At 36.9% G+C, this 14,466-nt stretch overlaps 1 protein-coding gene across 1 annotated transcript; it reads right to left on the bottom strand.

The window, feature by feature from the left end:
* Positions 1 to 1,365: 1,365 nt before the first annotated feature.
* LOC149812871 (protein RICE SALT SENSITIVE 3-like) lies at positions 1,366 to 3,156 on the bottom strand. Its single transcript, XM_089990998.1, has 7 exons — positions 3,011 to 3,156; positions 2,848 to 2,901; positions 2,583 to 2,759; positions 2,385 to 2,490; positions 2,260 to 2,301; positions 2,126 to 2,182; positions 1,366 to 1,836 (listed from the first exon to the last, which is right to left on the bottom strand). Exons 1-7 carry the CDS (start codon positions 3,154 to 3,156, stop codon positions 1,366 to 1,368), a joined length of 1,053 nt encoding a protein of 350 aa, XP_089847124.1.
* Positions 3,157 to 14,466: the final 11,310 nt, after the last annotated feature.

Below are 14,466 nucleotides of genomic sequence, written 5' to 3'. Positions count from 1 at the left end.
TGGTCTAGGCCTGTTCATTTAAGGGGACTTTTGCTAATTTCTTATTGGCATTCGCTGGCTTGTCGTCTTTATGGATATGAGTCTCAAGTCTTCCTGCTTCACCACTAAATTGACTTTGATCGAGATGCCATATTTTTTTAATGCAAATTGGTGATTCCTGGCTACTTAATCAAACTAACTCATGGTTTGCTACTCAGTTAGACCAAGGAACCTATGAAACTGTCTGACATTTTCATGCAATTAATGTTTTCCTTATATTACATGCTTCTCTGTTACAAAAAAACATCCAAAGTAAGACCGTCTATGTAGTCAAAAGGCCCGACTAGGCACCGCGGGTTTAGGTGTAAGTAAAACACCTAGGCTTTGCAACTCCTAGGTGGGCACCTTAAAATGTACCAATTTTCCCCACTAAGCATCGACTAAGGCACCTAGCCGGCGACTAAGCATACCCCGCCTAGGTATAAGGGCATTTTAGTCATTTATTATCCTTATATATTTTATTATTTTTTTGTATATATATATAATTATATATGTGTGTGTTTGTGTGATTTGTTTTGTGAAATGATGAAAACATGCTTAGTTATTATATATATATATATATATATATATATATATATATATATATATATATATAGTGTGTGTGTGTGTGTTACTTTGCTTTTAGGATTTTTTCTATAAAACATTTAAAGCATGCAAAGTTAATTTTAATTGATTGTGTTTTATATATGTGTGTTACTTTGTTTTGTTTCTCATGTATATATGTTATTGTGCTTCTGTGAAAAGGCTGAAAGCATATTTTGTTGATTATAATGAATATGTTATGAATAATTGAATATATATTCTGGTTATGTATATTAATATATTTTGTGAAAGCATGTGTAATTTTGTACTTTTATAATGAAAACATCTTAAACATTTTTTTAGGTATACTTTGTATATTTTTTTATATTTTAATTGGGGTACCAACTAGTCAGACTAGTCCCGGCTAGTACTCATCTAATCTTTTCAGGGGTCCACCGACTAGGCACCGCCTAGCGCTTTTGACTACATAGAAGGCCATTCAACAATTAGAAGGTATACATATTTTGAAAGCAATCTAAGATTTTCTTCCGCTTGCATTCTCACTGGATATGCAATGGCTAAGACATTAGCTGATAGCCAGATTATCCTTTGCCACTTTCTCCCCCATTTCCCCCCTTAATATGTGAAATGGCATCTCTCTCTCTCTCTCTCTCTCAAATACGCACCCAAAGATAGACATGCAACTTAAACCAAACTCTTTAGTATCCAAAAAAGATAGTTGTAGCAGGAAGTTTCCTAGTCCTTTCATAACCTTATGACAAACATACATAACCATAGGTTCATCTAAATCAATGTTTGGTTGAATGAGCACATAGAGCTACTTCCTCCCCCAACATGAAGCTCACTTGGTTGACCAAAGTCATCATCTTCTTCCATCTTTGCCTTCCCCATTGGTGAGGGTGACACACATTCTGGTAAGGGCCCGTAGTGAGCTGCCGTTCCTGATGAAGCAGGTTCAACTGATGGAAGCTTGGACAGTAGAGCTTCAAGACTGGTCATGGAAGGTGTTATCTTGAGTTGGTTGGCATAGAGGTGCGGACCAATAGTGAGGTAGTCTGTGTATTCTGCATGGCTACTTGTTTCCGGCATGAGGGGGTTCACTTGGATCGGCCAGTTGTCCGGCGTGAAAGCGCAACCTTCATTCTTGATTGGCAAGGCTGCAGATGAAGGATGTGGTAGAAGGACTCCAGGGATGCTCCCAATGTAACTAAACTTCTTCCTTAGTAGCAAGATGTAGTTGATATCTTCCACAACCTACAATCCATAGTTTGCTTGATAAGCTGATGCATTATCTCTAGCTCGCAAGTTTCCATGTTTTTCTCTCTCATTTACCCTCACCAATATAAGAAATTTGTACATACCAAATGTGTTCCCCTTGTGAGTGTGAAACCCCACACTCTTGAAAATGACGCAGCTCCTCTTAATTTACCAAGTCTTTATCGTTTATCATGAATACAGATCTCAAAGAGAGAAAGAGAGAGAGAGAGAGAGAGAGAGAGAGAGAGAGAGAGAGAGAGAGAGAGAGAGCTCATTTGGTTATAACCTTGTTAACCGCCCCAAGTTGAAGCACTCCTTCCCTAACTGCAATTAGTGCAATTGTCTGCAAAAGAAGAGAAGAGTGAATCAAACCCACTATCCTTTTCAAAGTTGGGGGACTTGTGAATGGTGTATCCTAACCTGTATACCGGACTGGAATTGAGCTTCCCATGTCCTTGGATGCTGAAACCAATAAAACACCACTACTTGTTAGGAAAGCCAAAAGGTGATCAATATGGCTGACACATTGTCATCATATAACTTACTGCATCAACTAGATTATTCCATGAAGACATGAAATTGAGTTCATGTTCATTAGGTTCTTTGAAAATCCATTTATGACCATGATCTGCAGCAACCTTCCCTATCAAACTGCTCATAAATTCATGAAAAAGGAAACTTCAGCTGTATTTTCTAAATACCCATTTTGCTTAGTAATTTCACAAACTAGAAATTGGACATACCCTTCCCCATAGTTGTATATTTCATGTGACATCTTGAAGAAGAGTTCAGGTTGCAGACTCTTGGTATGCTGAGGTTCACCCTTGATGTAGAAAGTTGAGTCCATGAAACTTCCCAATCTGGCTGCAGTGTTGGCAGATGCAGAAAAATTGCAGAAGCCATCTTCCCAAACAAGTATCCTGACATGAACATCAAACTAACAGTAATCAATACATGTTATAAACAATAAAATCTTTATTTGATTCACACAAGTGAAGCCATTAATACCAATTCCTTCTGTTTCCCCTAGACCTATCATAGGGTCCTCCTTGAACATCCCACCTGCAAGATGAAGATAGATAAGAAAAAACATGCAGTTTAGAAGATTATATGAGGAACTCTCTCTATATGAGGAAAGTGTGATATCCCATGTGCAATTATTTTTGCTCACTTGGGTGGTGGGTAATTCCTAGGTAGGATCCTCCAAAAGACAGCATAAACCCACTGCGAGTTTTCATGAACACAGAGGCTTCTCAAAGTGTGTTGGAGCAGATGAGTAACAGCTAATGGAATCCCATTGGTGAAGCTCTCCTCCATTGATTTACTGACTCTCTATCCCTCTCCCTGAAGAAATCTCTCACCATCCTATCTTGTTTAAGCTCACCACCCATGTGAAAACCCCCATTTATACTTGAACCATCTGCACTGCTACAGTATTTATCATGCTTTTAATTTATTGTCAATGCCATACCCTCTTTCCTACTTTTTCCCTGCCAGATCCCAACGGCCTCCTCTCGTGACCATTCAAATCTGTTCCTCAAAATCGTAAAATGGTTACCGTAATTCTGATCGCGGATATTATGTATTGCTAAAAAGCAACAGATACAGTGTGAGTAGTCATGGAGTTTTACACCGCGGACAATGGTCAACGTGGCACTTGTGGCAGGGTGATACCTTATCACTACTGTAGACCTCTTATACTGTTTTTTCAGATTCAATGAATTGATTTTATCCTTCTCTCAAAAAATAAAAACAATAATAGTGGTTTCTTCTTGTTATATACATATAAAGCAGCTGATACCAAACAGTAATGTTTTTTTACTTGTGCACAGTACGAACTTTCAGCTTCATTATTTGAAACATCAAACTGTAAGGATTCTATGTTATGAACAAAGTTGAACGAAAGCTTCAAATCATTTCCTTCAGAAAACTGTTCATCAAAGTGATGAAGACTCATGGAGGTTTTATTTTACTTTATCCTTTTCCTTTGCCCTCTTACATGTCAGGATATCCGTATTATAATTATACAATAAATATTTCATTCAAAAAAAAAATATTCTACAATAAATGTGTGCATGATGCTGAAAAGTAAAAAAGCTACTGATAAAGCGGTCTCATTTATCAACACTGGAATTCCAACATCTTTCACTCAGAAAGCTTCATCGGAGAAAGTATTCACCTCTCTCTCTCTCTCTCTCTCGTCTGTGGGAGGGGTGCAAGATTACATATAGGCGTCTAATGTGTGGCAAATTTATGTGCAGCTGTCTTAGTTTTCAAATTTAAGATAAGTGACCTACCTTTTCAAGAAATTGCTTAGAATACCGCTAAACTTAATTTTATTTCTACTTGATTCTTTAATATTTTTTATTTCTTTAAATTATTGGATATCACTTTTCTAAGTCCTCATCTTTGTTAGTAATAGGCAAAGAAGTAATTTTAGAGGACAAAAGTAACAGAGGTGTTCTTGAGCAATTTCTTGAGAAGGTAGGCATTTATCCTTGCTGTGCGTTTGTATAACGTAGGAGACTCCAAGCGGCATTCATCTGCAGAGTCTCCTTCGCTGAAAGAGAGCCTGACAACCTCTAGGGAATGCTTACTATGGAAAAGAGGGTGGAGCATTAATTTTGGAGGGAGGATTGCAATCACATTGCACACTTTGAGTGTACCACTGCACCTGACTGCCCTCCATCTATAAGGTTCAGCTATGGGGCCCAACAGAAGATGGAGGGCAGATCAGGCATAGTGGCACACTAAAGTATGCAATGTGATTGCACATGATCTGCTGTCTTAATTTTGAGAGTTGTTTTTTGAAAAATGATTACTGTAAAACAAAAATGATGCATTTTCCGAAATGCCACAATTTTCGAAATCCCCCAATGTTCAAATTCATAAATTTTCAGCTTTAAAATGACCTTTTTACTCATTTGCACAAGGAAATTTTCTTCAGATATGCGAACTTCCTCCCAAATATGAGAATTTTCTCTCAAAATATATGCATTTCCTCCTAAATATATGAATTTTCTTTCATACATTTGCGAATGTCCTCCTGCTTGTGCCTCTTATGCAATTTGACTAAAAGGAGGCTCACACATTTAGGGTCATTCGCAACCATGAGTTGCGAAGGTCCCCAAAATGTGTGCACAATTTTTAACTAAATACTCTCACATTTGCAAATGTTGTGACCTTCACACACAAATGTCCTCACACATTTGTGAACATCCTTTTGTTTGCACATTTTGTAGACCTTTGCAACTCATGATTATGAATGTTGTACTGTATTTGCAAATGTCAAGACATGTGAGGCAAAGGGCCTCGTATTTGGTATTTGCAAAAGTGCAGTTAAAAGTAAAAAAAAAAAACTTTTAGTGATGCTTCAAAAGCAAATGTCCCCAAAATGTGCAAACCTTTTTTGCGAATGTCCTCACACATATGCAAACCTCCGTAAAAAAAAAATGGCACAGGCAAGAGGACATTTGCAATTATAGTTTGATATTCGCATATTTGAGAGAATTGAGAGAAAATTCGCATATTTAAGAAAAAATTTGTATATTTGAGAGAAAATTTGGATATTCTCATATATGAAAAAAAATCGCATATTTAAGTAAAAATTGACATATTTAAGAGAAATTTTGCATATGTGAGAGAAAATTTGCATATTTGGATATTTGAGGAAAGGTTTACATATATGGAGGAAATTCACTTGTGTGAACGGTAAAAAGGTCATTTTATAATAAAAAATTCACAAATTTGATTATCGGGTGGATTTCAAAAATTGTAGGACATTTAAGAAAATGCATCATTTTTGGCATATAATACGGTCATTTTTTTGTTTTTTTTCTTATGAAAAACAGTCCTTACATTTGCATCACTTTGATGGGGGTCCACATAAATTCCTTGTTCTCCTTGTGTTGATGTAGGAACAACCAACTTCATGTGCGATGCAAAACACACCCTAAATATTTACAAACTGTGGCCGCTAGACATAAATTCATTATATATTAGGCACTTTTATGAAAATTACTCTTAAAACTATGCATCAAGGAAAGCAATGTAGTAAATTCTTCACTGGTTACGCTATTGCACCCTAGCTATAAGAAGGAAGGGCATCATTGATGGCACCACCTTTCCCTACTTTTTGTACTTTTGCTGTTTGTGTAGAAACATGACCCTAGAGAAAATAGGGATGAACCACCTACTCGCTGCAGTGTGAAAGGTAGGGTTTAGAAATTGATACCTCAGAGGTTCTGGAAAAACAGACAGTACTGTATTCCTAAGTAGTTTTCATGATGACCAAGGATTTCTTTTAATGTGTACTACACCCCCCTAAAGAAAAAACTTCCCAATGCCCCCTCACTCAACAGGTCAAGGTAAATGCCACCATTTCTCACACCCCCTGCCAAAGCACCCGTCATTTCTTTGACCGTCCGTACTGCACCAAATTCAGACCCACTCAGTCCACCACCAAACCTGGCCCTTGTCTGCTTCCTCTTGTCAAGTACAAAGGTATCTTGGTAATATCCCACTGATGATGATAACCATAATGATGTTGGTATGTTACTGTTGTTGGCATTATTGTTACTGCAATTATTACTGATGACAATGATGATGTTGGTGGTGGAGCTGGTTCTCAATCAATGGTGGGGATGGATGTTTTCTTTCTTTTCTTTTCTTTTTTCATCTTATCCATTTTTTTTTTTTTTTAGGCCCTAAGGGTCTGCAAATTTACGAGTCCCACCATGCTTTGGTTACGTCTAGGGCTGAGAAACAAGTCATGGCTTGTTTATGCTTGGCTTGTAAAGAGCTCATTCCAACTCGTAAAATAGACACAGTGAGCTTTATATGAACAATAAGTACTTGACTCTGCTCGACTCACAAACTTGTTAGATAGTAAAAAACATATATTTTATCTAAAAACAATAATTTTTTTTTTTATAGACCACAACTCACGACTCGTTTAAACTCGGTCTCATTATGAGCCTAAAATCGGCTTAGCTTGCCACAAGAATGAGGCAAGGTTGGAACACTTCAACCTCGACTGGTTCAGCTCGTTTACCAGACCTAGTTCCATCCCCACCATGATGCACATGCATGTGATCATCAATACTAACAAGGAACAATGTCAATTTTCTCAAGTAGATTATAACTAAAATTAAACAAATGATTCTTCTTGTTCTCTCGTCGTCTTGTGGTATGGTCTGTTGTTGTTGTTGCATAATCCGTTATGATAAAAATAGTGCTTTGCTCCCCATATTCCACATCCATTCCATCAATCCACGGTAGTGATTGAGTCATGTTATCCCGGTCACAATCATGGTCACAAGTATCAACAATATATCCAAAATATCTCCCACAAAATGCGATATTTTGGTTGCCATCTTGAATGGTTCAAAGTATCATCATGTTTTAAAGATATCGTCATATTTATGTTTATATCAGCTTTATAGTGGAAAACTGGGTTATCTTATTTTGCTACATATTTTATTGTTTTTAACGTATTTGTGCTTCTAATTTTTTTAATTTAGTCGTTTTACCGATAAAAATGCGCGAAAACCAGTAAAAGAATCAACCTTTCATGAGAATTTGGCTGGTATCAAACTTTTGTTACCATGGTTACAATCATGATTTTGCATAATTTATAGGGCCGGCTGCTTCATATTATTAATGTACTACCCTTCAAGAAATTACAGTGCTTTTCTCCCTTGAATGTCTGATATTTGCAGAATAATATGCTGGAGATTCATGCATTTTGCTTAGGCACACTGCAGGTCTTGCACAATTAGCACCTTTTGAGTTTGCTGGGCCCCACAAGGAAATGGACGGTGGGGATTTAACAAAACTCTTTTGGGCACCATAAATCCTGCGTTTATGATTGGACCAACAAAGAACGTTTGTCCTCTGAATTAATTTATGTCTTTTTTTTTTAAAATTTGAAGGGAATTAATTCATGGTTTTTGCTTAGGGCCTTAGGCACACTGCATGCCTTACACAATTAGAACCTTTTAAGATTGGTAGGCCCCACAAGGAAATGGACGGCAGGGATTTAACAAAACTCTGTTGGGCACCACAACTCTCGTGTTTATGATTGGACCAACAAAAAATTTTTTGTGCACTGCATTGATTCATGTTTTTTTTGCTTAGGCACAGTACTGCATGCCTTACAATTACCATCTTTTGAGTTTGGTGGGTCCCACAAGTGAAATGGACGGTGGGGATTTAACAAAACTCTGTTGGGGCACCATAAATCTCGTGTTTATGATTGGACAAACAAAGTACTTTTGTCCTCTGCATTGATTTATGGGACCTAGAGATGATGCTGGGGATTGAGGTTAGGGCAGTGCTTTTTTTTTTTCTCGCTGTGGGAGAAGTTTTTAATAGCAAGCAATCGCACTAACAACCAAATCTAACAAACACAGACAAAAAAAATAGAACAAGTAATGACGGTATCGTTTTAGAAAACCGCAATGTTCAAATGATAAATATTGATGGATTATATGTAGGGATGTACGGGATCCGTAGGGGCTAAAATACAATACTAAGAGACAGACACTGTTGTCAGTGACGTAATGCAGTGCATTGATATTGGTTCGTTGGGTCGGTGACGGAGCTAGAAATCTCTCTCTCTCTCTCTCTCTCTCTCTCTCTCTCTCTCTCTCTCCACCACACACTTGTACACATATATAAGTAAACAAATAATAAATAGATGAACTCAGACACACACACACATATATATAGGAAAATAAAAACCTCTCAATGAAAAACTCTCTCAAACCTCTTCGGACATTTTATTGGATTTTTGGTATTTTTTTCAAAATTTCGATGGTACAGATGTGATCTATATGCTTGCTTTTATAGGAATCAGTTCTTGGAGCATATGATTTCAATGCTTGGATAGGTTTTTATAAGATTCAAAATCAATGGTGTACAATTTTCATAAATTTCAAGGCTCTAAATACCATTTTTTATATCCAAAATTCATATCCAAGTGTTGATTTATAGTAAATCAATCATGCCGAAGACGGGTCAGAATTTTGAAAAAAAAACAACAAAAAATTTCTATTGGGGAGGTTTGGAAGGGTTTCCATTGAGGAGGTTTTCATATATATATATATATATATATATATATATATATATATATATATATATATATATAGAGAGAGAGAGAGAGAGAGAGAGAGAGAGAGAGAGAGAGAGAGAGAGAGAGAGAGAGACTGATGCTAATTAAGTTAGTACCTCCCTCTCTCATGGTTTATTTGCTAAGGATCAAACCATAGATTTTGTTTCTTCCACATAAAGAATTTAAATTTTGAGTGACAAAGTCATGAGTATATTGTAGGCCTTTAATTTTTCAAGCCCTTGACTCACTCACATGCTATACAATCACAATATTCAGAACCCATTCCCTACTAAATAAACCATTTGGATCATACATGTGGAGTTCAATCTGCAATCAAAGAAAAATAAAAAATGCTTGAAATGAAATTTTAATCAATATTAATATATATATATATATTAATATTGGCTACTAATGAAGGTACGGAACTAATGAGTAAAAATCAATGTTTTCTTCAAAAATTTCTATTTTTTTGTAGATCAAATGTTACATATGTGATCTACATGGTTTGTTTAATAGGAAACATGTTTAGAATCATGTGCTTATGACAAGTAATTAGGTTTTTAAAAGGGTCCAAAAATCAACAGCCCACAATATGCCAAAATTTCATAACTCAAAAGATCACATTTTTACATTAGAAAAGCATGATCCAAGGCTCGATCCTTAACAAACAAACCATGCTGAACACAGCTGTGTGGTTAGATGGAGTCGATACAACTTGCACCTATGATTTCTAGATCATTAGTTTTATACCTTCATTAGTAGCCAATATTTACCATACATATATACGGGCTAAGTGTGCACTTATGTACACATAGGTCAATAACCGCATTTTCACTGAATCTTGTCCGAGAGATGTGTTCGACATGGTTTGCTAGAAATCACACCCTATATCATATTTATTTGAGGCAAAATCTCATTTTTGTAGTTGTAAAATTTTAGCACACTGTGGACCAATGCTTTTTTAAGCTCTTGAAAATTCTTTTCATAAATAAATAAATTATATATATATATATATATATATATATATATATATATATATATATATATATATATATATATATATATATATATATATATATAAAGACTTTTGCTCGGGGAAAGGAATGGCGGAGAGAGTTTTCTCAGCAAATAGAAAGTGGAATCTCTGTGCATCCCATCCTTCCCAATGTCTCATAAATCATATAAAAAGGAAATTTTATTTGCAAGGAAAAGAAAATTGATGAGCAGGGAAATCCTCAGACAGTGACATCCTACTCAATTATTCATACCTCATATGGGGCCAGAAAGCTCTTTCTCTCTCTCTACTGCCATATTCCTACATGTGTTTTACGTGAGGGCCACCCTCGTCTTTTCCTTTCTCACTCTTCCAATTATTCTCTCGGATGGGCAACTGGCTCAAAAGATCAGAGAAAACGATACCAAATTTAACTTTGTCTTGTCAATTCATTTCTTTCATCTTTGAATTGTCTTCTATCATTTGAGAAGTTCTAGTTTCACAAGGAACCAATTTTCTCTCGGCCACACAGCTTTGGAAATTTAGTGTTGGCATTTGGCTTGTCTTATTATTGATATAAGTGTAATCATCCAACACATACACATGCCAAGTTACTTGACAAAGCATTCAACTCAATTAATGGATTGAGCCTAGTGGACCAAGTTGATGCCCTACCACTGTTGAGTCGATTACATCAAACCAACTTGCTCTTTATTTCAATGCTTCTGTTGTAAAACCCTTAAGCAAGCTAAAATAATTGTTATATGGTTTTGGAGAGAAGAACATTGATATTTTTATTATTGAGGGTAACAATAATGTGGAATTGAGTGGAATTGTTATATGGTAACAATTAAAGTGAAAAACAATAAAAGTTGGATTGCATTTTGATAATTGCCATCGTCATGATCATCTTGGTGATTCCTTGACAGACTTATCCTACACTCAGACTCTTGGGGACCCATGCACTCCTTTTGGAGAGGGGTGTGGGGCCCAGTTGCCAAATAATAATTCAAAAGCTGGGATGCCATAAATATATATCACACTTTTTGAGAGTTTGGCAGCAGCAAAGTTAGCAAAATGAATGGAGTGTTTCAAAGAAAAAAATGCTCAACAGTACACTTTGCGCACGATTAGACTGCTCTCGAGAAGATGAAAGTGTTGTAAAAGGAGCTTTTGATGTGTGTTTGCAGTTGATGGTCAAGTCCAATATTCCTGTCCTTCCAACATGCAGCAGGCTCACATTCTGCCACCTTCCCACCCTAAAAAACTCCAAATATTTCACGTGAGGGCTGATGGCCACAATCCCCTCTCCTTGATAAGCTTTGTATACCATGCACCTAAGAAAGGCATGGTCACCCTTAGCCTAGATACTGTTTGTTTAATAAGGCTTTCTTTGGAAAAGACATGCGTTCACCCTCATCGCTCGCGACAACTTTCCGGTGAATAGGATTCATTTGGATTCGTTTTTTTGTTTGAATTCTCTTTTTTTAGGAAGTTTATCTGTACTTAGAAAGTTTGACATGATTAGAAAGTTAATCAGAATAAGTGATAAGTTTAGAAGAATACGTAGAGTTGGTTATGTGACTATTTCTTGTTTCAGTTATATTATTTTCAGTATTCTAATTTTTTTTGGATGACTAGGAACCCTCACCGAGAACCGGGTCACTTAATGGGCCTGCCCCCTTATGAGGTAAACCCCTGGTGGGGTCACCGATCCCTTACGAGCACAACGATTATTCTTAGATAATTAATTTGCACATGTTTCTAGTTTTTCCTAGATAGTCTAGGTTATATGAATTACCACCTAGGATTGAACTAATGAGATGACAAGATGTAATCTTAAACAATTTCTCCTCATGACAATGATAGTATTATCCCATTAATTCAGTTCACATCATGTTGATGGGGTGTCTTACATACGGTAAGACATCAAGTGTCCAATATTCCATTTTTCACCACTTGGAATGAAGAGGAAAAAATTGCATAAAATTTTCATGCAGATGAGTTGCAAAGTAAATGTAAACTGTGCAAGGGAAATCATTATATAAATTTTGCTGTTAGTGCTCAATGAAACTGAATAGCACCCAAATATCCATTTCCTAGTCAGTAGGACTGAGATGATTGTTCTTTTTCTTTTGACTTTTTGAATAAATTGTGGATATTATACCAGTTTGCCTTCCATTCAAAATCATGGTTTTTCTCATTGGAAATATCAAATTTCATATTGACTTGCCATGCAAAAAATGTCTCTGAGGATCTCGTCACAACTCATTCAAAACTGCTTAAATAAGCTTGTTTTCGTTGTTTTGTTGTTAGAATTCCCTCTCCATATAACTGGATGGCTTTTTTAACAATTTCCATATATATATATATATATATATATATATATATATATATATATATATATATATATATATATATATATATATATATATATATATATATATATATATATATATATATATAGAGAGAGAGAGAGAGAGAGAGAGAGAGAGAGAGAGAGTAATGGGTCCGTGCTAAACCAAGTTGGAGCTAAACTGCGTGCTAAATGGGTTTTTCGAGCTTTTTTTCATTTTATTTTTAAATTCTGACCGTACAGATGTGATCTATGTACTTGATTTTAGAGGGATCAGCTCTTGAAGCGTTTGATTCGAACGCATTGTTGGGATTTTATAAAGTTCAAAAAATCAACTGTTCAAAATCTTGTAAATTTTCTAGGCTCCAAACATGATTTTTTTCATCAAATCAACCATGCCCAACACATTTATGGGGCCAGAACCGCATAAAAAGCACCGGAGAAGCCCTAAAAACCCATTTAACATGCGGTTTAGCATCAAATTGGCACTAAAAGAAAAACGTTAATTAGCAACAGATTATTTTCGTCGCAAAGTTACGACGTATTAGCGGGAGAAAAGTAGTCATCATTAAAATTAAAATTTGCTGCGAAATTAGCGACAAAAATATTTTGTCTCAAACTCTGTCGCTAATTAGTGACGAAAAAGTTTCGTGTCAAACTTCGTCGCAACTTAGCGACAATTTTTTTTCGTCGCTACTTAGCGACGGATTTTGACGCGAAACTTTTCTGTCGCTATTTTTTGATATAAGCCTGTCTAAGGCACGAAATTCTCTCTCTCTCTCTCTGATTACCCCCAAATTGGATTTTCAGTCAGAGAACCCTAACCCTCCGCCTTTGCCTCTGTCAGCCCCTTAGCCTACGCCGACCCCTTTGCCTTTGTCGGCCCTCCCTGCATCCAGCTACCTACCACCGACAGGCCAAACTGAATCTACCCCACCATTGCTCCCTTCCCTGAGCCCCGATCCTCGCCTCACTGGAGGTCACCCGATGCCAGAACCCTCGTGCACCATCTGCTGCTGGCGACACCCTCCACCTTTAGGCCCCCCTCAGGTGTCTCTCTCTCACTCTCTCCCATTGTCTTCCTCTTCGTCTCCTTTTGTTTTTCGGTCGACAGGCATATGCTGCATGTCTTCTATTTTTTTTCGGTCGATAGGCAGGGGTTGCACCCCAGCTTCTCTCCTTTTTCCGACCGGCAAGCAGGGACACCCCTGCCAGTTTTTCTAACAGGTCAGCAGAGGAGACACTCCCTGCCGCCTATGACAAAAAATGAAGCAAAGGCTTTGGGAACCTCCCTCGTTCCTTTCGGTCGGCAGAGGCTTTGCCCCTACTGCCTGGATGTTTTCGGCATGCAGGGGCAAGGCTCTTGCCCCACCCGTTCCTTTTTTTTGCCAGAGAGGGATCGAGTTCCCTCCCTGTCTTCTTTTTCTTGGGTTTTGAGGGAGGGGCTCAACTCTCTTATGTTTCTCCTTCTTCGTAAGGGAGGGGTTGATACCCCCTCTCTGTTGCTTGGGTTGCAAGGGAGGGGTTCGGCCCCGACTGCGCCTCCCCTCTGACCGTTGCCCTCATCCCTGTTCGTCGTATATAAATGTCCATTGCAATATATAAATGTGTATTACAGGTACATAGCTGAGCTAACACGATGCTTAATGCTAAGCATCGCATGTGGCTAAAAATGCAATGTAAAAGAAGAAGAAGAAAAAAATGCAAAGGCAAAAGTAATGCAAATCGGGTAAATACCCATGGTGAGTAAGTGATGCAAGCGCATCACACGTTATTTACTTTTTTGGATGCAATACTTTTCTATTCGCACACTCACTTAGTTGTGGATATCTAGGACTGCTTTGTTGGAGTTCGGAGATTATGTTGAGCATGATTTGAATGTATGGAAATAGAAGTGCTCTTATTTTTGTAGTTCGAAGTCCATGCTAGTCATGGTAGTAGTTAGCGGGATATTGAAGTGTGTTTGATATAGGTATATGTTTGAGATTATTTTGATATGAATGATTGAATACATTATAATGTTTGACGTGACTGTATACATGTTTGCATGAAGTTATTTTTGAATTAATTATGCCCTTCATATAAAATTGTATTATGAAAACATGCTTAAATTGAATATATTGTGTTTATGAATATGATTTCATCTTTCTAAATATTTTTATA

Source organism: Nuphar pumila, chromosome 16 (genome assembly GCF_984573655.1).
Source record: "Nuphar pumila chromosome 16, dmNupPumi1.hap1.1, whole genome shotgun sequence".
Classification (NCBI taxonomy): Eukaryota; Viridiplantae; Streptophyta; class Magnoliopsida; order Nymphaeales; family Nymphaeaceae; genus Nuphar; species Nuphar pumila.
Note: the sequence above shows the minus strand (reverse complement) of the source record. Positions and strands in the feature narration are given on the sequence as shown.

Coding starts and splice junctions, on each gene's coding strand:
- LOC149812871 (XM_089990998.1), bottom strand. CDS start 3,156: ATGGAGGAGAGCTTCACCAATGGGATTCCATTAGCTGTTACTCATCTG. Junction 2,760..2,847: donor AGGGGAAACAGAAGGAATTG/GTATTAATGGCT, acceptor TGTTCATGTCAG/GATACTTGTTTGGGAAGATG. Junction 1,837..2,125: donor AACTTGGGGCGGTTAACAAG/GTTATAACCAAA, acceptor TATGGATTGTAG/GTTGTGGAAGATATCAACTA.